The following is a 25472-nucleotide window of genomic DNA, read 5'->3' as shown; positions in this document are numbered from 1 at the left end:
TGACACCTGACCTCACGACCTTGTCTGTTGTTGTCTCCTTGACACCTGACCTCACGACCTTGTCTGTTGTTGTCTCCTTGACACCTGACATCACGACCTGGTCTGTTGTTGTCTCCTTGACACCTGACCTCACGACCTTGTCTGTTGTTATCTCCTTGACACCCGACCTCACGACCTTGTCTGTTGTTGTTGTTATCTCCTTGACACCTGACTTCACGTCCTTGTCTGTTGTTGTCTCTTTGACACCTGACCTCAGGACCTTGTCTGTTATTTTCTACTTGACACCTGACCTCACGACCTTGTCTGTTGTTGTCTCCTTGACACCTGACTTCACGACCTGGTCTATTGTTGTCTCCTTGACACCTGCCTTCACGACCTTGTCTGTTGTTGTCTCCTTGACACCTGACTTCACGACCTTGTCTGTTGTTGTCTCCTTGACACCTGACCTCAGGACCTTGTCTGTTGTTGTCTCCTTGACACCTGACTTCACTACCTTGTCTGTTGTTGTCTCCTTGACACCTGACTTCACGACCTTATTTGTTGTTGTCTCCTTGACACCTGACTTCACGAATTTGTCTGTTGTTGTCTCCTTGATACCTGATTTCACGACCTTGTCTGTTGTTGTCTCCTTGACACCTGACCTCACGACCTTGTCTGTTGTTGTCTCCTTGACATCTGACTTCACGACCTTGTCTGTTGTCTCCTTAACACCTTACTTCACGACCTTGTCTGTTGTTATCTCCTTGACACCCGACCACACGACCTTGTCTGTTGTTGTTATCTCCTTGACAACTGACTTCACGTCCTTGTCTGTTGTTGTCTCTTTGACACCTGACCTCAGGACCTTGTCTGTTGTTTTCTACTTGGCACCTGATTTCACGACCTTGTCTCTTGTTGTCTCCTTGACATCTGACTTCACGACCTTGTCTGTTGTTGTCTCCTTGAGACCTGACTTCACGACCTTGTCTGTTGTTGTCTCCTTGACACCTGACCTCACGACCTTGTCTGTTGTTGTCTCCTTGACACCTGACTTCACGACCTTGTCTGTTGTTGTCTCCTGACTGACTTGACACCTTACTTCACGACCTTCTCTGTTGTTGCCTCCTTGACACCTGACGTCACGACCTTGTCTGTTGTTGTCTCCTTAACACCTGACTTCACGACCTTGTCTGTTGTTGTCTCCTTGACACCTGCTCTCACAACCTTGTCTATTGTTGTCTCCTTGACACCTGACTTCACGACCTTGTCTGTTGTTATCTCCTTGACACCTGACCTCACGACCTTATTTGTTGTTGTCTCGTTGACACCTGACTTCAATACCTTGTATGTTGTTGTCTCCTTGACACCTAACCTCACGACCTTGTATGTTGTTGTCTCCTTGATACCTGACATCACGACCTGGTCTGTTGTTGTCTCCTTGACACCTGACCTCACGACCTTGTCTGTTGTTGTCTCCTTGACACCTGACTTCACGACTTTGTCTGTTGTTGTCTCCTTGAAACCTGATTTCACGACCTTGTTTGTTGTTGTCTTCTTGCCACCTGACTTCACGAATTTGTCTGTTGTTGTCTCCTTGACACCTGACCTCACGACCTTGTCTGTTGTTATCTCCTTGACACCTGACATCACGACCATGTCTGTTGTTGTCTCCTTGACACCTAACCTCACAACCTTGCATGTTGTTGTCTCCTTGATACCTGACCTCACGACCTTGTCTGTTGTTGTCTCCTTGACACCTGACATCACGACCTTGTCTGTTGTTGTCTCCTTGACACCTGACTTCACGACCTTGTCTGTTGTTGTCTCCTTGACACCTGACCTCAGGACCTTGTCTGTTGTTGTCTCCTTGACACCTGACTTCACTACCTTGTCTGTTGTTGTCTCCTTGACACCTGACTTCACGACCTTATTTGTTGTTGTCTCCTTGACACCTGACTTCACGAATTTGTCTGTTGTTGTCTCCTTGATACCTGATTTCACGACCTTGTCTGTTGTTGTCTCCTTGACACCTGACCTCACGACCTTGTCTGTTGTTGTCTCCTTGACATCTGACTTCACGACCTTGTCTGTTGTCTCCTTAACACCTTACTTCACGACCTTGTCTGTTGTTATCTCCTTGACACCCGACCACACGACCTTGTCTGTTGTTGTTATCTCCTTGACAACTGACTTCACGTCCTTGTCTGTTGTTGTCTCTTTGACACCTGACCTCAGGACCTTGTCTGTTGTTTTCTACTTGGCACCTGATTTCACGACCTTGTCTCTTGTTGTCTCCTTGACATCTGACTTCACGACCTTGTCTGTTGTTGTCTCCTTGAGACCTGACTTCACGACCTTGTCTGTTGTTGTCTCCTTGACACCTGACCTCACGACCTTGTCTGTTGTTGTCTCCTTGACACCTGACTTCACGACCTTATCTGTTGTTGTCTCCTTGACATCTGATCTCACGACCTTGTCTGTTGTTGTCTCCTTGACACCTGACTTCACGACCTTCTCTGTTGTTGCCTCCTTGACACCTGACGTCACGACCTTGTCTGTTGTTGTCTCCTTAACACCTGACTTCACGACCTTGTCTGTTGTTGTCTCCTTGACACCTGCTCTCACAACCTTGTCTATTGTTGTCTCCTTGACACCTGACTTCACGACCTTGTCTGTTGTTATCTCCTTGACACCTGACCTCACGACCTTATTTGTTGTTGTCTCGTTGACACCTGACTTCACTACCTTGTCTGTTGTTGTCTCCTTGACACCTGACCTCACGACCTTGTATGTTGTTGTCTCCTTGATACCTGACCTCACGACCTTGTCTGTTGTTGTCTCCTTGACACCTGACCTCACGACCTTGTCTGTTGTTGTCTCCTTGACACCTGACTTCACGACTTTGTCTGTTGTTGTCTCCTTGAAACCTGATTTCACGACCTTGTCTGTTGTTGTCTTCTTGCCACCTGACTTCACGAATTTGTCTGTTGTTGTCTCCTTGACACCTGACCTCACGACCTTGTCTGTTGTTATCTCCTTGACACCTGACATCACGACCATGTCTGTTGTTGTCTCCTTGACACCTGACTTCACGACCTTGTCTGTTGTTGTCTCCTTGACACCTGACATCACGACCTGGTCTGTTGTTGTCTCCTTGACACCTGACCTCACGACCTTGTCTGTTGTTGTCTCCTTGACACCTGACTTCACGACCTTGTCTGTTGTTGTCTCCTTGACACCTGACCTCACGACCTTGTCTGTTGTTGTCTCCTTGACACCTGACCTCACGACCTTGTCTGTTGTTGTCTCCTTGACACCTGACTTCACGACCTTGTCTGTTGTTGTCTCCTTGACACCTGACCTCACGACCTTGTCTGTTGTTGTCTCCTTGACACCTGACATCACGACCTGGTCTGTTGTTGTCTCCTTGACACCTGACCTCACGACCTTGTCTGTTGTTATCTCCTTGACACCCGACCTCACGACCTTGTCTGTTGTTGTTATCTCCTTGACACCTGACTTCACGTCCTTGTCTGTTGTTGTCTCTTTGACACCTGACCTCAGGACCTTGTCTGTTGTTTTCTACTTGGCACCTGACCTCACGACCTTGTCTGTTGTTGTCTCCTTGACACCTGACTTCACGACCTGGTATATTGTTGTCTCGTTGACACCTGACTTCACGACTTTGTCTGTTGTTGTCTCCTTGACACCTGATTTCACGACCTTGTCTGTTGTTGTCTCCTTGACACCTGCCTTCACGACCTTGTCTGTTGTTGTCTCCTTGCCACCTGTCTTCACGACCTTGTCTGTTGTTGTCTCCTTGACACCTGACCTCAGGACCTTGTCTGTTGTTGTCTCCTTGACACCTGACTTCACTACCTTGTCTGTTGTTGTCTCCTTGACACCTGACTTCACGACCTTATTTGCTGTTGTCTCCTTGACACCTGACTTCACGAATTTTTCTGTTGTTGTCTCCTTGACATCTGATTTCACGACCTTGTCTGTTGTTGTCTCCTTGACACCTGACCTCACGACCTTGTCTGTTGTTGTCTCCTTGACATCTGACTTCACGACTTTGTCTGTTGTCTCCTTAACACCTGACTTCACGACCTTGTCTGTTGTTATCTCCTTGACACCCGACCTCACGACCTTGTCTGTTGTTGTTATCTCCTTGACAACTGACTTCACGTCCTTGTCTGTTGTTGTCTCTTTGACACCTGACCTCAGGACCTTGTCTGTTGTTTTCTACTTGGCACCTGATTTCACGACCTTGTCTCTTGTTGTCTCCTTGACACCTGACTTCACGACCTTGTCTGTTGTTGTCTCCTTGAGACCTGACTTCACGACCTTGTCTGTTGTTGTCTCCTTGACACCTGACCTCACGACCTTGTCTGTTGTTGTCTCCTTGACACCTGACTTCACGACCTTATCTGTTGTTGTCTCCTTGACATCTGATCTCACGACCTTGTCTGTTGCTGTCTCCTTGACACCTGACTTCACGACCTTGTCTGTTGTTGTCTCCTTAACACCTGACTTCACGACCTTGTCTGTTGTTGTCTCCTTGACACCTGACCTCACGACCTTGTCTGTTTTTGTCTCTTTAACACCTGACTTCACGACTTTGTCTGTTGTTGTCTCCTTGATACCTGACCTCACGACCTTGTCTGTTGTCACCTTTACACCTGACTTCACGACCTTGTCTGATGTTTTCTCCTTGACACCTGACCTCACGACATTTTGTTATTGAAGTGTCATTGACAACCGTCTTTACCATTGGTTGGGAAGATGTCATACACCAGTAAACAACATTTATAACCGTCTGTGTATTTCAGTACCTAACATGTATGTAATACTGGCTGTATTATATTTTCGTTCGTTCTTGGGTTATAAATGTTTTCAAATTGCCAAGAGGACAATTTCATTAATTCATTCTAAGGCTTTCGTTTGATACAGTCGGATATATCGACTCACATAAACACGTTAAATAGCAAAGGATTTTAACTGTGTACGAGTTAGCACATAGTTCGGATCTGATAATGACTGCATTAACGCCACACATTGATATTAAATAGGTTCAGGCCTTTGAAGTTTCTGTTTTAATGTACTCTATTATCTATACGAAATAACATCGCATGTTGCCAGAGAAATGAGCTTCACATAAATCCCGTAATTGGCTAAAATCATCAGCCTAATATCACAATGCTATGTGAGAGGGCGCGTATTTAACCAACATTAAATTTAATGTATATGTACTTAGGGAAACGTTGTCTATGTACTAAGCTCAGGAAAACATTGTCTATGTACTAAGCTCAGGAAAACATTGTCTATGTACTTAGCTCAGGAAAACATTGTCTATGTACTAAGCTCAGGAAAACATTGTCTATGTACTTAGCTCAGGAAAACATTGTCTATGTACTAAGCTCAGGAAAACGTTGTCTATGTACTAAGCTCATGAAAACATTGTCTATGTACTAAGCTCAGGAAAACGTTGTCTATGAACTTAGCTCAGGAAAACATTGTCTATGTACTAAGCTCAGAAAAACATTGTCTATGTACTTAGCTCAGGAAAACATTGTCTATGTACTTAGCTCAGGTAAACATTGTCTATGTACTAAGCTAAGGGAAACATTGTCTATCTACTAAGCTCAGGAAAACATTGTCTATGTACTAAGCTCATGAAAACATTGTCTATGTACTTAGCTCAGTAAAACATTGTCTATGTACTAAGCTCATGAAAACATTGTCTATGTACTAAGCTCAGGTAAACATTGTCTATGTACTTAGCTCAGGGAAACATTGTCTATAGACTTAGCTCAGGTAAACATTGTCTATGGACTTAGCTCAGGTAAACATTGTCTATGAACTTAGCTCAGGTAAACATTGTCTATGTACTTAGCTCAGGAAAGCATAGTTTATGTACTTAGCTCAGGTAAACATTGTCTATGTACTTAGCTCAGGAAAACATTGTCTGTGTACTTAGCTTAGGAAAACATTGTGTATGTACTTAAAATGCCGTTTGTCAGCGGTTGAGCAACTTTAAGACTCGTTTCCGAATATTCCATTTATAACTGAAATTGAACGATAATCGTATCATATATCAGTTGGTTGCACAAGCAGCACAGTGTATTTTCCTGTTTTACTACCAATCATGACGTCTGTTACTTACGCCTGTACATTGTCGATGAATATATCTCCGTAACTTTCATAAGCATTTCTCCATTCTTATAATTTATAAAATCCCACAACGAACGTGCCACATTGTCACGAATGTTATAATTAGTTTCCTGAATTATTCTTTGTTCCTTTCTTTTTTAAACAAATTAATGATTTTTCTATATTCGTAAACGTCTAACTATTGTGTTTATTCTTTTATTGCCTATTGGATATATAGAGGTTCCCCAACAGGTGAATTTTGTTTAACATGTTTATCAAACTCGAGTTAATATTCAAAGTTTGAAAGCTCACAAGATACTGGTGATACTTAACGTTACACTAGCGTAACGTCGAACGGCGTTAAATACGGACAACGGCATGGATTAAAAATGGCATATAAAGAAATTTCTTATATAGAAATACAAAAGTTATATATGTATCAAATCCTTTTAATATGGCCTATAAGACCATGTATATCAAATATATGTATATACATCTGTATATTGTGTCTGTTTCTGACCTTTCTTTGATTTCATTTAATTAAAGATTCCTGTAATGATTCTCTTGTGTTTGAATGGAGTTTCCGCTACCCATGTTGAGGACTAAAATCATATTTCATCTTTATTTTACTTCCTAACAGTACATATGTAACGGCATAAAATGCTAATTTAGTACACAAAACTGCAATTAAGCCGATCTCGGTTTAGAAGTCAAATACGGCGATTGTATTTACATAAGGCAACGTTAACGTAAGGTTTTAATGAAAAAGATAGTATTACGATATTTGTTATTTGGCATCAGTACAGTAGTATTTCCTGTAAATAAAATAGAGTACCATAATAGATACAGATCGATAAAGACTCAATTGAACTCACTACATGGATATTTTTTTATCATAATATTCTCTAATTCTACGATCCCGGCAAAGGGAAACTAGAGATAGCATGGTAAACGGCCAAAGGTTGTACTGGACAATATAATACAAACATGTATCAACAAAAAGTATAGATGATTCAGACATATTTAATTCATGGAACGCTCAATTTTGTAGCCACATGCTTTCTGACAGTGACGACACAATAAGATACCAACGATTACTAGTGCATGTATACATGTATCAACCTTTTAAACTTATTCTGATTTTTGGTAGGGGATTGAGTGGTGGTTTGTGCAATAATAGAGTGATAAAGATAACCCGGTATAGTATCACTAACGGTCCATCTCTGGGTCATGAGTTGGAAACCAGTGTGGGACAATTACCAGTTAATATGTTATAATAAGAATGTTCATTGAATGAAATAACAACACCCCGACAGTTTCAATGTACCGTGCCGCTGACGACAACCTGTTTCTTTTACTAAACATAACAATGCAAGTTTGGAGTTATATGGATTTTCTTATAGACTAAAAATTAGGAACCTATCGTTAAATACGCCATGTTAAACCCAGCCTACATCCAAAACATATTCAAAAGTTCAGAAATTGATCCGTGTCCGAAACGCTTATGCTTTGGTCACCGGTATCCGGGGATAGAGGGTAGTCGGGCGTACACCGGTGGTTTTGCCATTTTTCATCGGACAACACGGTCAAAAAAATTGTCACACATCATTTACATAAAAAGGAGGCCGTACGGAAATATTACAGCGTTTGTATCGAAACAAAATTGTTAGGGGACCGGTGAGGCAGTGAATATCAACTGAACTTATAATGATATTCGGCCGATTATCATATGATGTCCGGGCGATAACCGGCCTATTCACCGGACATCGTGCAAATATCACCCAATTATCTTACGGACAACGAACGATAGTTGTACCTGCAGGCCCGGCCGAATGTCGGGGCGCTCTGATTTCCGCTCGATTCCCGGTTGAATATCGGACGATATTAAACGATGCGTGAAGTATGTTGCCAGTTATGAAAATCTACGGGACGCCGGAGAGATTTTACTTGGAGTTAAAACTCTTCGGGCACCTCCCCGATTAATATGCCTGAAAGCCTCGGCCACTGGCCGGACATGTCTGGTGTCCAGCCGGGATCCAGACCAAAATGACTAAAAATGGAAAAGTCAATGTACAATTAATATTGCATAATTTTAATACTGGGCTACATGTATTGCATGTACAGTATTATGTTCATGTAAGCATCTGCATATAAATTATATACTAGTACCAGTATTCATTTGAAGAGATTATCGTGAAAGGTCACAGACTTATCGTAGTTCCCATTTGTTGAAACTTCTCTCATGACATCTCGCGAGCTTCTCAATGTATAGTAATTCTGTCTATGAATTCATTAAATGGACATACATTTACACATGCACATAGGTTAAATACGGAATCCTATGCGTGAAATCTATTTTTTTTTTCAGTGTTTATAGCTTGAAATTCTAACCAAAATGTTCCCGTCAGATACCGTCACGGTTTGGATTAAAATTTTATTACGCAGATGTCTGGAACATTTCAATGTTCTGGGGACATTAATTTGCAGATAAAATATGTTTCCAAGAAAATAAACAATAGCATAAATAGGATACGTAATATCATGACCACACCACTGAAATCGAAATGCCCACAACACTGATAGTTTGGAAGGTGGTAGGGAGAAGTTGGGGTTCGCACCTTTAGTGCAAGCCTTTAGCTTTTTCATTAAATGCCGTAAAACATGGTAGCATCTAACGTCAATGACTTTTGCAAATAAAGTTTTGCTCGATAGTAGTATCAGTATCGGGTATTGATCAGTTGCGGAGGAGGGGGAGGGGTTACAAGTTTTATTGTTATAATTACTGCTCGACTGGTCTTTAGAAGGACTCATTTTAATTAAACTTAGTGTATTATCATACGGAAACATTTTCAATATATAGTTGTATGAGTGAATGTTGTTTTATGGTTGGATAAACGGCGACGTCATGATGAAACACGATTTTACGTATGACGTAAAAGTGAACATGGGACATTTCTATGTAACATGCGACAATGGATATATCTTTTATAATTTGCAACTGACTTGGGTCATGTTATATATGAAAATGAACAGCACAAAATGTACTTTTATACGCTTATAGATTGAACAACACAACACAAAGCGTTTTTGGTATGAGTACGTCATAAACGCAATGCCGTTGATTAAGGTAGGGCATCTTCGCATTTGGGACATTTGCTTTGGACACGGCAAAATCAATGTAACTAAGATACCGTTTTATATCTGCATATGATTTCTACCTCAGATAGTTTTATTGAACCTGTGCTTTGTTATGATTGTTTATTGTCCACTTATATCGTCTTATCAATACATTTCAGCGTAGCTAAACAACGCGGTTCTAATTCTTGATACAAGATGGGACACTTTTGCTCTTTTTCTATTCTACTCTTTTACTACAGAAAAAAGACTCAAATTCCAAAATGCCGTAATCTACAAAATAAGTGTATATCGTACTTAAGATGGACGAATTTTAACAGTTTTGAGTGAAAATTTACGAGAGTACCGTGACTTTCTTACGTATTTGTGCAACCGCGATGTAACATGGGACAACGAGAAAATGACGTTATGTTGACAAATTTCTACGAATTTTTCCTAAATGTTTTCTTTATATCTGTCAGATGTTAACATATTTGAAATCTGTGAATCCTTCCGGTTCGTTTGGTATATAATACTTCATATTTTAAAGCTTGACTAAATGCATCACGTTTAATACTAAACCGCGAAGTACGGATTACGCGAAGTATCACCAGTATCTTGCGACGCGTCTCGTGTCTTTTAAGAATTAACTAACGAGAGTTTAGATAAACACGATAAACACCAGCCTATCGCTGGGGAACTTATTTATCCCGTAACTCTATATGTATACGGTGGTGACCATTTTCTCGTCGTCATTCAGGGAAACTTACCACCATACAATATACTGGTAGTGATATCTTTCCGCCATAAAATATAGTGCCTAAATAGAGAGCCAATATTCTATTGTTTAATACCTTGAATAAGGGATTAGCTGTTTATAGTAAATTCATTCATTTAAAAGAAAATGCGCTATGAAAAAATAGCCGAAGTTGAGAGCCAATCGTTGACCAATTATACACGCCGTAGGTGTGTAAACATATTAAATGATAACCAACTGTTATAGAATTTATTACATGGGTTTCCATTGTGAAACATGCTTAGTTATGGAATAAATCTGTTACTTTCATCTTTACAACACAAATAAACTTTCATTCGTTTGACTTGCCTTCTTGTCAGCGAGCACAAATGTGGTGGTATTCGCGTGTTAACGTAGCCTCTTTATATAGCTGATACTGAATGGAAAGTCCCCATGTATACATTATGCAAAATTTGCTTAATCCTGTATTCATTTAAGTCTAACCTTACAACAATACCATATGAATTACAATATTTCTAAGAAGCATTTTTGATCATTGTACGTGCTGAAGACCATGCGGTATTATATATTACCTCAATAGAAGATCTACAGTTAGGGCGTTTTCCCAATTATCCCACTATCATTTAGTCCGCTAAACATGCCTATATTATTAGGCTTTTTAATTATTCTTATCAAAAATTAAAAAAGCCTATTAGTATAGGCAGGTTTAGCGGACTAGCTAACGAAATCTCCATAAGCGGTAGTTGCTAGTGATATAATACGCCCAAAGCCTTAACATTGTTTGGTTCAATTGTAACTAAACCAGAAACAACCGGATGTCAATGCCACAATTTATTGTTAACGTGTGCTTTTATGTCATAGCAATGTCTATATACAATTTGAAAAAAATCGCTTACATATATTCATAAGTAGCAAGTTTATGAATGTTATATAAGACTCTGTGAGATTTTCTGATTTTGTGGATGTTTGTTGACGACACCACTAATTGCTATCGTTGAAAGTGATTAACTAAGCCCTAGAGAAGTGAGTCAGTTTAAATACCAAATATGTAGAAATGACAGACGACTGCAGGTCCGGTATTCTCTTTGATGAGGAAAGCTAGAAATTGAATTTTGAAAGATAATACTTTCATTTTTAGGAAAGTTTTGGTGAAATTGGTTTTTTCTATGAAATATGTGGGCTACACTGATTTGTTTTTCAACCATGCTTGTAAAGAGCATCTTGATTGGCTTGTAATTATCTATGATCGGATAACGTCAAAATGACGTTGTGATTTATAACGTCTCCTCTGATTGGCTGAAACAACGGTATATTGTAAAATAAATGATGAATTCATGAAGTTGATAAAGGAGGGAGGGGAATATTTCGAATTTGTTTTGAGTGACTGGCTTTTCATTCATGCATTTGTTATTTGACCGGCATTTAATTCATGCATTTGTTATTTTCATACTTTTAAACTTTTTATTATCAGGAATACCATTGATGAAATACAAACCAGTCCCACCTATGTGTTTTATAAAGTGACCAACGGAACTGACTGAACAGCAATAAACACTTTATAAGTGTTACTATCCGTTTAAATAGATTGATGTTATATCCCTGTACAACTGTTGCGTGTTCAGATATACTTGTTAACGTATTATACCCTAGAATATAGGATAATTAAGTCAAACACTAAATAATGTCAAATGTACTCTGTCGAGATTAGATTTGGATAGAAAGCCTCCGAAATAAACCCGATCCCATACAATCACATTAGGATTGGACACCGGGCGACCTTTTCACCCACCACAATGCATGCAAGGCGCTCACATACACAAATTGATTTTTGCCTTTACAAATACTTTCTGGTAGTTCAAGGTTGCTTCTGACTTTTGCGGCGATCTTAATAACGTATTTCATAGAGGTGATGTTGTTTATTCCGGAAAAACATTTTTCTATAACTTTGATTTGAAGAAGATTCCGTAATTAGATGACAAAGAATCGTTTGAGATTGTCTGAATTTATATCCGGCTCGACCAAGGCCACTGTACACTTAGAATGAACATAAATGGCATCACGACAGCATGTTTCTAAAACTTGTAATTCCGGTCAGTTGTCCCTTTTTTCAGTTACTTCCACTCCTGAACAACCTGTCTCTATATATCGGCTGATTCTCCTTACCAATGCTTCTGTTCTGATGTTAGTCAGTGCTCCAGATAATTTTTGGAAGGATGGGTAATTGTACTCGCACTTTCGAAAAGATGGGGTACAACTCTAACTTCTGTGACAACCTAAAACTTAACTGAGGTGTCGAAAAAATAACATTTGTATGTGATTATTTCATAAAGTAATTGATGACAAGCTAGCAATTGTGCAAATATCTATCTAAAACCATAGGGATCTGAGTATAAGTTAAGATTACATAATCATGAACCCACCAGAGTGCCATCAAAACAATTTTTAGACGTTTTAGAGGTCTAGATAAAAAAAACCCGGTCAAAGTCATGCTCCGTCAACTGAGTGACAGACTAACACTATGTATTAGCCACAACAACCCGCGTCTTTAATACATATTAAAGTGCGTCCCATGTCCTTGATGGTTAGGAATAAGTCAATGTCCTTTGTAGGTGCAATACCCTTATCATTTAAACACCAAGCATATTACATCATGCACTAACGCTTAGAATGCCACGCGAAAATGGTTTATTGCAAAACTACTCCTTTTTTAATTGAATATTAAGGTCCTAAGTTCTTAATTTATGATATTAAACACAAATATAGAAAATCCAGGATTTAATGTAGCCGAGAACTGCAATTGTTTTGCTTCAGTTTTGTTATAAATCTGTCTTTGATTTGTAATACAATCCTCAGCGTTTTAACGCCTGGTGATTATGAAGAAGTGTTCTGGTAATATAGACGATTGGCATCGTAGTTAAGTCAATCATTCAAATAAATCATCCGCGTGGCCAGGAACTGGTGGTGACATACCACTTGGAGTATACCAGCCTTACTTATCGTCTGCTATTTCAGACATTTGTGAGGTACACTAGTGGAAGCGAACTGGAACCATAAAAACAACTCATTTAAAGTCTGAAAATAAATGTGAATGTCAATTAATCAAAAACATAGACAAATTAATGAGCTATTAATTCGTGCCGAAGAAAAACTAGTGTCTGCCAACATATACGAAGAAAGTATTGTTGTCTTTGTATGAACGCTACGAAAGTCAAGATGGCAAGGTCGTGAGATTCCAGTGCAAAGTTGCCAGAATGCGAGAAGAAGGAAGCAATCTCGCGCTAGAGACATTAGTGTTGAGATTGTGAGATGTCACTTGATTTTTGTGTCAACATCTGCTGTCTTGTTGGAAATGATCGGAATGTAGAGATAAGATAATGTTTCTCCCATTTGTTGTTCTTAGGCGATAGTCTATTTTTGCATTCTTCGTCTCTCTTTTGTCTTTTCCACAATCGATTAAATCTAATGCCCTCTAGTTATGTAAATATAAATAGTGCTTTTCCTGGACTCGTGAATGGTGAAAAAGGCACATGAATGATCTGGTGACTTTTAAAATAACATCCACCATTGAATGACACACAATTAAAGAGAGCAAACTGAGGAATTATTTTAATCTCATCATTATTTACTGAGCTTGTATGTGTGTATATTGTAAATATCTAGATCGTTCTAATTATAGCAATATGCAATTATCAGTAGCCCCGCTTTCTCTTATCTTTTTTTCTTCTATGTCTTTTTTTCTCAAAATGGAGGAATTGCAGCTACCCAACCCCACAACGCCATCTTCCCTTTGATATTCCTAGATCATCTTTCTTCTTCAACTTCAGTGATTCTGCCTTAAGTGCTTAATCATGTTATTGTTGTACAAGTTGTTGATTAATTAGTGTTGAATCTTATAGAGATGAACCAAATTTCAGTGTACTCAGCGATGCGTCATTCTATTTTTAATTTTGAGATCCCATTGAACCTGGGTTTTTAATCCTGAATAGTATAACTGATTTTGTTGACGAAGAAAAAAACATCGTTTTGTGTTAGACGCACCTGATCCCTGTCTTCTTGTATCAATTTATCAGTATTTCTGTTTTTTTGTTGTCGATTTCTATCTTGAATTACATCACCTTACTTCATGAGTAATCTAAATGGTTTTGCTTCTACGCAATTAACATCTGACGAGCAACTTTAGTTCGCTTAATGTAAGGAGCGCTGTTTGGTATACAGAGGGGAAAGAGTGAGTTGGTATATTTGTATTAACCTTTAACCGCTAGAATTTTCCGGTTTTCAAAAGCATGTTATTCATCTGGTTTGCTTTGTTATCTATAAAGCACCATGCATGATATTGGGGGACACAATTTTTCCAAATTGCCATCCCTTCCGTGATGATACAACACAAATGAAGTTTATTTCTTTTTCAATTTTCAAGTACAAAAGTATGTTATGTAAAATATATTATCTTTAAAACGACGATATAATTGGTCTGAATAATGATAACAGAGAAAGTTCCAAATGAACAACATTTAGAAGTTCTCCCTGTGTGTTCCAATGAACCCATTATCATGGCCCGGTGATATAAACATTATTTAATTTGATAATTTGTAAGTAAGGTTCTTTTAACCAAAGCGTCCCTTACAGCACATTAAAATGTTGGCAGTGATTGTGATGTATACCATCCTAGCCTTCACTAGCTGTCGACAGATTTACAACACCCGGTGCGAACTCTGGGATTACGTCTTATTACGTAACTACTCTAGAGTAAATCGTTAGGTGTCCCAGTAATCATAGTGTAAACGTATGCTATCCAGCATTATAATTGTGACACAATCATGATAAAGTCGTTTCATGTATAAAACCATTAGTTTCTTTAATTAGCAACCATATAAATCACATATTTTAAATTTTATTCAATTTTAGCATGATTGTAGAAAAATGTGTCATGCCATGTTTACTGGTAGGCTTTTGTGTAAGACAAATGTATCTGGCGGTTATTCAATTTTATGCTAACAACTTTCTTAACAAAAATAAAAACATAAATGTAAAACAACTTCAACTATCAAAATAAATATGTGCTGTATATGGAAATTCCAAACAATGCCACTATGACTAATAAAGTAATTGTAGATGAACCCGGGTGTTAGCCTTAATGCACTGGTGAAGGATAATGACGTCAGCCTCAGTATATTAGTGATAAAATTAATTTGATAGACGTACATAACACCGTACCTAGTTCATTGTACAGAATGTTCTCAGGTAACTTACCTAGACGTGATAATATTTGTGTTTTGTGCTGATTTGGTCGTACTTTAGGTGGTATGTTGTGATTTCACAAGAGGTAAACAATCTGCAGGAAGTACTGGCCATTGGTTGATAATCTACATCCGGAAAATCATAATTTGTTATACGTATGGTCGTTCAGGAAGTAGCAGTTACAGAGGACAATATCATCTAACATGAAAAAGGAAAACTCCTGAAGCATGTTGTTTGGATAAGAACAAACGTATTCCATCTATTTTCCCTTAATATATTTGATGAAATACGTAATTTACGTAAAAGGCGAAAAAAGTTACGCGAAAAGGTGAGATTTTTAAATGGCAGAAATCAGCCACCATACATGTGGACTTCCTATTGCGGCGATCATTAGGTAAAAGCTCAGCACGTGCGTGAAGCACGAGCTCGATGTCAATGTATATATATATTTTTTCCAATTGGATCGCGTAGATTAATGTTGATTTGCATAATTATGATGTTTTACAACCATTTATCAAGCGAATATGTTCTACGCGTGCAGGTTGTCTTCTTGCCCTGGGTAAGACAGAGAAATATTACCCTCACCGAAGTGCAGATATCTCTGTCCGATGGGGTGGACAAACAAGGATTTGAAGTAAAAGTAATTTTATGAGTTATGTGACAGACATAGTAACAACCATATTAGTTATACTACATAAAACATATGCACAATATAAGTAATATCTTAATACTATATATAACCAAAACGATGGACTCGAAAAATTTGTGATACAAAGAAAACCATACGATGACACCATATTACTGATTCAACCTTCAGAAAACTATTGATACAGGAGAAATCCACACAAATTTCACTTATCAACTAGATTTATTTTTCAATGTCTAAATAATTAGTTACAGTTGTCTTTACACATGAGACTTATTCATTTGTTGAATTATCCAGTTATTGGCGCATTTCACCCTAACACTCGTACTGTTAGTATTTAGTTATGTATTTGTTAAACGCGTTACAGAAGTGCCGTGGTTTTTCCTGACGATCTTTGCCATACCATCGCTGACATGCAAACCCACGATCTCACCGCATAGGCATAGCTAAGGGGCTGTAATTAATTGCCACGCGCTTGTAGAAGTTATACATAAATCCAATTATTGGATAATTGATAAAATTATTTTGGCACCACGTTTTCGCATAATGCTGGCTGCATTCATACAATTATATACAATTTAAACATGTTTACTATTCAGAATCAAACGCATTCCTAAAATCACATTCGAAGAAAATATCAGTTAAAAACAAACGCACCTTTGATCAGGAATTTCTGAGATACGTCAAGAAACATCAGTCTTATTTACTGTATAGAAATTCATATCAATGTGTTTTCTTATTTTGTTTGTTTCCCGGTTTTGTTTGGTAAGTTTAAAAACCTTGTCAAAATACACACTCAATTATGATATATGATATATTTTCGGTCTGTTGTAAGCAAACAGTGCTTCTAGACCACATCGACTGTCAACAGTGGTGTCATACTTACCATTAGGTCGTTTCTTTATAACAAATTGTTATAGGATAGGAATTAAATAGATTAAAGGCATGAGTGGTTTTCAAAATCAGCTCAAAATACAATGGATATATATTTCACAAACGCAGCTTACCGAAAGTTCGCAAACTAATATGGCTTCAAAATAACAAATTCGATCGGAAAGATCTCTAATTGTCAAAAACCTGCAAGAACCGACAATATTTGTTAACGGTTTATCCATTCCTTCACAAACCACATTACTATATACAAAAGTAATCAGTTTTCCAGTATATGTTTGCCGATAGTCGATCGATAGGATACCCCTCTCTCTCTCTTTTAAGGAAAGTCCCCCTATCTGGTAAGATATAGTTTGTTTGAACAGGTCTTTAAAACAAGCCTAAATGCCGACAACATTGGAGCTCTATGTCAAGTAAAAAGTCAAACACACCGCTGGTTTCATTTACAGGGCAGCAAAAGAACACGATCATGTGTAGACTGTAGTATCTCTCAGCTAAAGGAAGTAAAAACTTCAAATGTTCAAAAGGTCAACTAAGATGCAGTGTCGAGGGAAACATCAGGAAGAACATTGAGAGAAAGACGACTGCTGGAATTCTAAATTGAGTGGATCACATGAGACTATCAGGTACCTGTAGTACACACACCGGGTGTGGAGAGTATGGGAGTACAACTATGCATTTTCGTTTCTTGTTTTGTAACTCCAATCTAGATGCATAAAAGGCAGTTAAATGTTTAGCTTAATTTATGCATCTTAAACACACAGCAAGAGTACTAGTATTTTCGTATTTCGGTGCTTGAGTGTTTTGAGTTATCTCCCTTAATTGGCAATATTGGTTTCGGGCGTCCCCTTTTCGCATAACTCGCACGCTGATTGGTCAATTACATTATGGGATGCTGACGCCCCTCTCATCAGTCAGCCATATTGGATTTTGAAGAGAAGGGCTAAATTTTAAGACTTTTTTAACCAAAATTACCCACCCTCTTCCTACCATATTTAAGCTGGGTTGATTTTTTGTGTTTTAAAGGGACCCTTTTTGGTAACCCCAAATTCGCACCCTTTTCCGATATGTATATATATTTTTAATTTGTACCATGTATTTTTTGTTATATTGTTTTTGTGTTCAATATTCATATTAATAAATTCTAAGTTAGCCTACTTTAGGTTGGCCATTTTCATTCATATTTATCGTTGTGCTATTCTTGCGACAGTGTGTAGATGCATAAAGGTTTCTACTATACTACTACTGTTACAATATTCATTTCACCACCGAATGCTCTGCCTTACAGTTTGTGAATTTTAACACACAAAGGGCATTAAGTTAACCCTACCTTAGCGACCACCCCTGTGTAAAGACCACCCGAGTTCTAATGGTCAATATCAACACAATTTGGTCGTTTATAAAGTCCACTTGGTAATAAAGATAATTGTTCTTGGTCCATTTGGTGGTCTCATTAAGACTTTAGTCTTTGCTAATACGCTGTCAAATACATTAACGTTGATTACCGAGTTTTTAATTGGTTAATGATTAGTGACGTAGATACTGCATTCATTTCCCCACGGAATGTCGCAGAAACGTATACAGTAAAACAGTTATAAGGAACCTCTAGAACAAATGAAATGACTTCATTATAAGCATAGTTGGTTTTACACAGATACTTGGAATTTTATGGTAACCTTGATGGGGAATGGAACAGATGAAGTTAATACCATATTATATATATTACTGTAGTACAGGAGGTGGACACTTCGGGATACTGCAGCCAATGGAGATAGCTTTATTTATTGCCTACTTTGATTAGGAAACATCGAGGAATTTTTATCTTCACAAAGACGGTTTTAACGTTTAAATCTAATTTATTAAATATCGTTTACTAGCTTTGCAGAACATGATAGCAGTACTATTCTACACTCCGAATGCACACAAACTTTTAAAGGTTAACGATTAGTATACAGAAGGCACTATCGTATAACTCGTGGTAGCTCAAGATACCTCGCAACAGAGGAACTTGTTATGTAACATGTCATTTTCGAACAAATAAACGCTTTTGAAATGAATATTATTAGCGTAAAGGGAACTTAGTAAAATGTTAGTATAGTGTAACGGTTTCTGAAGTAATCCGATGATACATTTGTCGACAGTTTATCGCACAAAAAATAATAAGGACCGAATGTTAAGAGTAAAATGTCGCATGCGCAAAATGCAGCTATTGTGTTTGGTTTGGATTTTAATTAATACGACTGATGTGACAGCTGTACCCAGTGACTTATACTAGTGGAAGGTGTATTAATTACCATTATGGTATAAAAGGTCACAATAACTCGTCATATGTCGAGAATGTTCCTCACTGGACACATCTCATAGCTCAGTCAGATGATAAACAGGAAAATAAAAGCATTCCTAAATTACACATAAATATAGCAACGACTCAAACAAAGATTTTAAGGTTTTGTAAAATAGGCGATTTGTGTGAAAATTAACTTAATAACAACTACATTGATTCAATAAATCTTGGTGAATTAGTAACAGATTATGAAATGTTTATTTCAGGATATGATGAACGATTTCATCCATCGTTACAAATTATCTAGAAATGTCATCAGACTTCAACTGCAAACTCATCAGACGACATACTGTATTTGCAATCTGTAGTTGAGAGGTTGACAATCCGTATTGCCGTGTAACATAAATGGTTTCAATGTAAGAATGAAGATGAATGGAAAAGAACAGATTGAAGGTGGGTGAAATTGATCGCGCGTGTCTGAGCGCCATTTTGCAGTCTATCGTGTATGAAAACTAACATGATTTTTTAACAATTAACTAAAAAGGAAATGCATATCTTTGATTTGGATGATCTAGCCCTTTGAAATTTCTTTCATTTGATATCGACTGAGTACACGTTGGTATTGAAAGGTTTTTGTTTTTGTTTCATTTCTCAATAGACAAATTCCTTTTTCAGTAATTGTAATTTTTTCAGTGATCACATTTTTTAAAATTTCAACGTTATTATGTTCGATGTTTATCCATGATATATGGATCATAATAAAGTACATTTTATTCGTGAGGTTTTTTTTTCTAGTTTTTTTTTTTTTTTTTTTTTTTTTTTTTTTTTTGTGAAATGGTTTACGAACAGACAATAGACACTTTAATTTGCTGGAACACTAAACATCATTCTGATTTCAGGTCAGATGGAATTATCAAGATACCTTGAACAGTATTATTTATCATTAGTAGTATATATTATGTAAATGTAACTAATAAAATTACATGACCTCTCCATGACCTTCAGCACTAGGCACCTGACCTCCCAACAGACGGAATCTGCAAAGGTCGTGACCCGACAACGCCCTATCTCTGATAGCTAATTAAAACATTGATGTCAAAATTAACGCAATACTACTTAGTTAAGACCGGTTCTACATTTGTGTACATTTGTTGACTGGTTAACACGTGGTAAACTATACACTAACTCTCAATGACCGATGGGAATAAAAACATCTTTGGTAATATAAACCACCGATCCTTGTCATGTTCTTTGATAATTGTAGTTGGGTATAAAATGAAATTAAATTAATTAAGACTGGTATTCTTTCGTTTCATTTTAAATAATTAACTAAAAAGAAAATGCTTATTTTTAATTTTGATGATCTAGTCCTTATATATGTTTGGATTTCGTCTCCAATCTCGCGACAAGAATACCGTGATATATAAGAGGCTTTGCGTCATCCTCAATACCCATGTAAAATATAATCCCCAACAATTGTTTGAATCTCCGGATATTGTACCGGGAGATTTTCTTATTATATTTGTCCTAATGAAAAGGTATCCAAGGTAAATCTCAATGATAATAATAACCAGGGTTCGTCTTACGCCTCCTGTCTGTAGTTTGGAGGTAGATTAATTGCTTTGTTCTACTGTGTTATAGCAAAAACATCACAAAAACACCGGGTGTCTGTTTACACAGACAGTTAAGGATGCGGGACATCATATAATAGATAGCCATAATGAAGAGACGAGCCAGGTCAGACTTCAAATGTCAAGACATGTTTCAGTTTCCAAGCCCATATTAACCCAATATCTCATTGACTCACGTTAAAATGATTCTTGAAAGGCTTTAAATGATAACAGAACATTAGTTGATGTCTGGTTTAAAGGTTGATTAATTAGGAGTTTTTATAAATCTAATCGTTAAATGATTGCATGAGTGTGCGTTAATAGTTTCTTACAAACACAAAGTTTGTACTCACATTATTCATACATTATCACAACCTTCCTTATTTTACAGAAGGTTTTATTTATTTACTTATTTCATTTATTTAACAAACACATTTGTTACACAAGGATATTCCAAAAATAAGACATCCGATACGGGTTACCTGATTACCAACTATGTGAATTAGCAACACTAGAGATATAATATATTCAAATTTAAAGCATTTTCAATCGTATGTCATCCCTGATAGCATTTGCATTGGTACACAGCCAATAGAAGCCAGGTAAGGAATCTGAGATCACAGGTACTGCATTAGATAGAGTCTATACATTGGTATACATCCAATAAAAGCCAGGTTAGGAATCTAAGAGCACAGGTACTGCATTAGAGATGGTCTATGTTCATTGGTACACAGCCAATAAACGCCAGGTAAGGAATCTGAGATCACAGGTACTGCATTAGATAGAGTCTATACATTGGTATACATCCAATAAAAGCCAGGTTAGGAATCTAAGAGCACAGGTACTGCATTAGAGATGGTCTATGTTCATTAGTACACAGCCAATAAACGCCAGGTAAGGAATCTGAGATCACAGGTACTGCATTAGAGATGGTCTATGTTCATTGGTACACAGCCAATAAAAGCCAGGTAAGGAATCTGAGATCACAGGTACTGCATTAGAGACGGTCTATGTACATTGGTACACAGCCAATAAAAGCCAGGTAAGGAATCTGAGATCACAGGTACTGCATTAGAGACGGTCAATGTACATTGGTACACAGCCAACAGAAGCCAGGTAAGGAATCTGAGATCACAGGTACTGCATTAGATAGAGTCTATACATTGGTATACATCCAATAAAAGCCAGGTTAGGAATCTAAGAGCACAAGTACTGCATTAGAGATGGTCTATGACCATTGGTACACAGCCAATAAACGCCAGGTAAGGAATCTGAGATCACAGGTACTGCATTAGAGATGGTCTATGTTCATTGGTACACAGCCAATAAACGCCAGGTAAGGAATCTGAGATCACAGGTACTGCATTAGAGACGGTCTATGTACATTGGTACACAGCCAATAAAAGCCATGTAAGGAATTCGAGATCACATTACCTGCATTAGAGACGGTCTATATATTGGTACACAGCCAATAAAAGCCAGGTAAGCAATCTGAGATCACAGGTACTGCATTAGAGACGGCCTATGTACATTGGTACACAGCCAATAAAAGCCAGGTAAGGAATCTGAGATCACAGGTACTGCATTAGAGACGGTCTATGTACATTGGTACACAGCCAATAAAAGCCAGGTAAGGAATCTGAGATCACAGGTACTGCATTAGAGACGGTCTATACATTGGTACACAGCCAATAAAAGCCAGGTAAGTAATCTGAGATCACAGGTACTGCATGAGAGATGGTCTATACATTGGTACACGGCCAATAAAAGCCAGGTAAGGAATCTGAGATCACATTACCTGCATTAGAGACGGTCTATACATTGTCACAGCCAATAAAAGCCAGGTAAGGAATCTGAGATCACAGGTACTGCATTAGAGACGGTCTATACATTGGTACACAGCCAATAAAAGCCAGGTAAGGAATCTGAGATCACAGGTACTGCATTAGAGACGGTCCCTACATTGGTACACAGCCAATAAAAGCCAGGTAAGGAATCTGAGATCACAGCACCTACATTAGAGACGGTCTATACATTGGTACACAGCCAATAATAGCCATGTAAGGAATCTGAGATCACAGGTACTGAATTAGAGACGGTCAATACATTGGTACACAGCCAATAATAGCCATGTAAGGAATCCGACATCACAGGTACCGTATTAGATAGGTCAATAAATTGGTACGCAGCCAATAATAGCCATGTAAGGAATCCGAGATCACAGGTACTGCATTAGAGACGGTCAATACATTGGTACACAGCCAATAATAGCCATGTAATGAATCCGAGATCACAGGTACTGTATTAGATAGGTCAATACATTGGTACACAGCCAATAATAGCCATGTAAGGAATCTGAGATCACAGGTACTGTATTAGATAGGTCAATAAATTGGTACACAGCCAATAATAGCCATGTAAGGAATCTGAGATCACAGGTACTGTATTAGATAGGTCAATAAATTGGTACACAGCCAATAATAGCCATGTAAGGAATCCGAGATTACAGGTATGGCATTAGAGACGGCCAATACATTGGTACACAGCCAATAAACGCCAGGTAAGGAATCTGAGATTACAGGTACTGCATTAGAGACGGTCAATACATTGGTACAGCCAATAATAGCCATGTAAGAAATCTGAGATCACAGGTACTGTATTAGATAGGTCAATAAATTGGTACACAGCCAATAATAGCCATGTAAGGAATCCGAGATTACAGGTATGGCATTAGAGACGGTCAATACATTGGTACACGGCCAATAAAAGCCAGGTAAGGAATCTGAGATTACAGGTACTGCATTAGAGACGGTCAATACATTGGTACACAGCCAATAATAGCCATGTAAGGAATCTGAGATCACATTACCTGCATTAGAAACGGTCTATACATTGGTACACAGCCAATAAAAGCCATGTAAGGAATCTGAGATCACAGGTACTGTATTAGAGACGGTCAATACATTGGTACACAGCCAATAATAGCCATGTAAGGAATCTGAGATCACAGGTACTGTATTAGAGACGGTCAATACATTGGTACACAGCCAATTAAAGCCATGTAAGGAATCTGAGATCAGAGGTACTGTATAAGAGACGGTCAATACATTGGTACACAGCCAATAATAGCCATGTAAGGAATCTGAGATTACAGGTACTGCATTAGAGACGGTCAATACATTGGTACACAGCCAATAATAGCCATGTAAGGAATCTGAGATCACAGGTACTGTATTAGATACGGTCAATACATTGGTACACAGCCAATAATAGCCATGTAAGGAATCTGAGATCACATTACCTGCATTAGAAACGGTCTATACATTGGTACACAGCCAATTAAAGCCATGTAAGGAATTCGAGATCACATTACCTGCATTAGAGACGGTCAATACATTGGTACACAGCCAATAATAGCCATGTAAGGAATCTGAGATCACATTACCTGCATTAGAAACGGTCTATACATTGGTACACAGCCAATTAAAGCCATGTAAGGAATCTGAGATCACAGGTACTGTATTAGAGACGGTCAATACATTGGTACACAGCCAATAATAGCCATGTAAGGAATCTGAGATCACAGGTACTGTATTAGAGACGGTCAATACATTGGTACACAGCCAATAATAGCCATGTAAGGAATCTGAGATTACAGGTACTGCATTAGAGACGGTCAATACATTGGTACACAGCCAATAATAGCCATGTAAGGAATCCGAGATCACAGGTACTGTATTAGATATGTCAATAAATTGGTACACAGCCAATAATAGCCATGTAAGGAATCCGACATCACAGGTACCGTATTAGATAGGTCAATAAATTGGTACGCAGCCAATAATAGCCATGTAAGGAATCCGAGATCTCAGGTACTGCATTAGAGACGGTCAATACATTGGTACACAGCCAATAATAGCCATGTAATGAATCCGAGATCACAGGTACTGTATTAGATAGGTCAATACATTGGTACACAGCCAATAATAGCCATGTAAGGAATCCGAGATCACAGGTACTGTATTAGATAGGTCAATAAATTGGTACACAGCCAATAATAGCCATGTAAGGAATCCGAGATTACAGGTATGGCATTAGAGACGGTCAATACATTGGTACACAGCCAATAATAGCCATGTAATGAATCCGAGATCACAGGTACTGTATTAGATAGGTCAATAAATTGGTACGCAGCCAATAATAGCCATGTAAGGAATTCGAGATCACAGGTACTGCATTAGAGACGGTCAATAAATTGGTACGCAGCCAATAATAGCCATGTAAGGAATCTGAGATCACAGGTACTGTATTAGATAGGTCAATAAATTGGTACACAGCCAATAATAGCCATGTAAGGAATCTGAGATCACAGGTACTGTATTAGATAGGTCAATAAATTGGTACACAGCCAATAATAGCCATGTAAGGAATCCGAGATTACAGGTATGGCATTAGAGACGGTCAATACATTGGTACACAGCCAATAATAGCCATGTAAGGAATCCGAGATCACAGGTACTGTATTAGATAGGTCAATAAATTGGTACACAGCCAATAATAGCCATGTAAGGAATCCGAGATCACAGGTACTGCATTAGAGACGGTCAATACATTGGTACACAGCCAATAATAGCCATGTAAGGAATCTGAGATTACAGGTACTGTATTAGATAGGTCAATACATTGGTACACAGCCAATAATAGCCATGTAAGGAATCCGAGATCACAGGTACTGTATTAGATAGGTCAATAAATTGGTACACAGCCAATAATAGCCATGTAAGGAATCCGAGATCACAG

General features: G+C 38.1%; 2 protein-coding genes and 1 long non-coding RNA gene across 3 annotated transcripts; 1 reads left to right on the top strand and 2 right to left on the bottom strand.

The window, feature by feature from the left end:
• Positions 1 to 274: 274 nt before the first annotated feature.
• On the bottom strand, positions 275 to 3108 carry LOC138324196 (enolase-phosphatase E1-like). The gene is made up of 3 exons (XM_069269276.1): positions 2254 to 3108; positions 1084 to 2076; positions 275 to 703 (listed from the first exon to the last, which is right to left on the bottom strand). Exons 1-3 carry the CDS (start codon positions 3106 to 3108, stop codon positions 275 to 277), a joined length of 2277 nt encoding a protein of 758 aa, XP_069125377.1.
• Positions 3109 to 3561: 453 nt separating this feature from the next.
• On the bottom strand, positions 3562 to 6155 carry LOC138324195 (uncharacterized). The gene is made up of 3 exons (XM_069269275.1): positions 6146 to 6155; positions 4236 to 4700; positions 3562 to 4196 (listed from the first exon to the last, which is right to left on the bottom strand). Exons 1-3 carry the CDS (start codon positions 6153 to 6155, stop codon positions 3562 to 3564), a joined length of 1110 nt encoding a protein of 369 aa, XP_069125376.1.
• Positions 6156 to 17273: 11118 nt separating this feature from the next.
• LOC138324487 (uncharacterized) lies at positions 17274 to 19896 on the top strand. Its single transcript, XR_011208632.1, has 2 exons — positions 17274 to 17404; positions 19329 to 19896. It is a non-coding gene; the product is annotated as an uncharacterized lncRNA (long non-coding RNA).
• Positions 19897 to 25472: the final 5576 nt, after the last annotated feature.

Source organism: Argopecten irradians, chromosome 5 (genome assembly GCF_041381155.1).
Source record: "Argopecten irradians isolate NY chromosome 5, Ai_NY, whole genome shotgun sequence".
NCBI classification, from domain to species: domain Eukaryota; kingdom Metazoa; phylum Mollusca; class Bivalvia; order Pectinida; family Pectinidae; genus Argopecten; species Argopecten irradians.
This window is presented reverse-complemented; position numbering and strand designations above follow the sequence as displayed.

Bases quoted from the DNA above. Each gene is read 5' to 3' on its own strand.
- LOC138324195 (XM_069269275.1), bottom strand. The intron at 4,197-4,235 runs GTGCCAAGTAGA...TCCTGAGGTCAG, and splicing joins AGACAAGGTCGTGAAATCAG to GTGTCAAAGAGACAACAACA.
- LOC138324196 (XM_069269276.1), bottom strand. From the start codon at position 3,108: ATGTCAGGTGTCAAGGAGACAACAACAGACAAGGTCGTGAAGTCAGGT. The intron at 2,077-2,253 runs GTGAAATCAGGT...TAAGGTGTTAAG, and splicing joins AGACAACAAGAGACAAGGTC to GAGACAACAGACAAGGTCGT. The intron at 704-1,083 runs GTGAAGTAAGGT...TAAGGTGTTAAG, and splicing joins AGGCAACAACAGAGAAGGTC to GAGACAACAGACAAGGTCGT.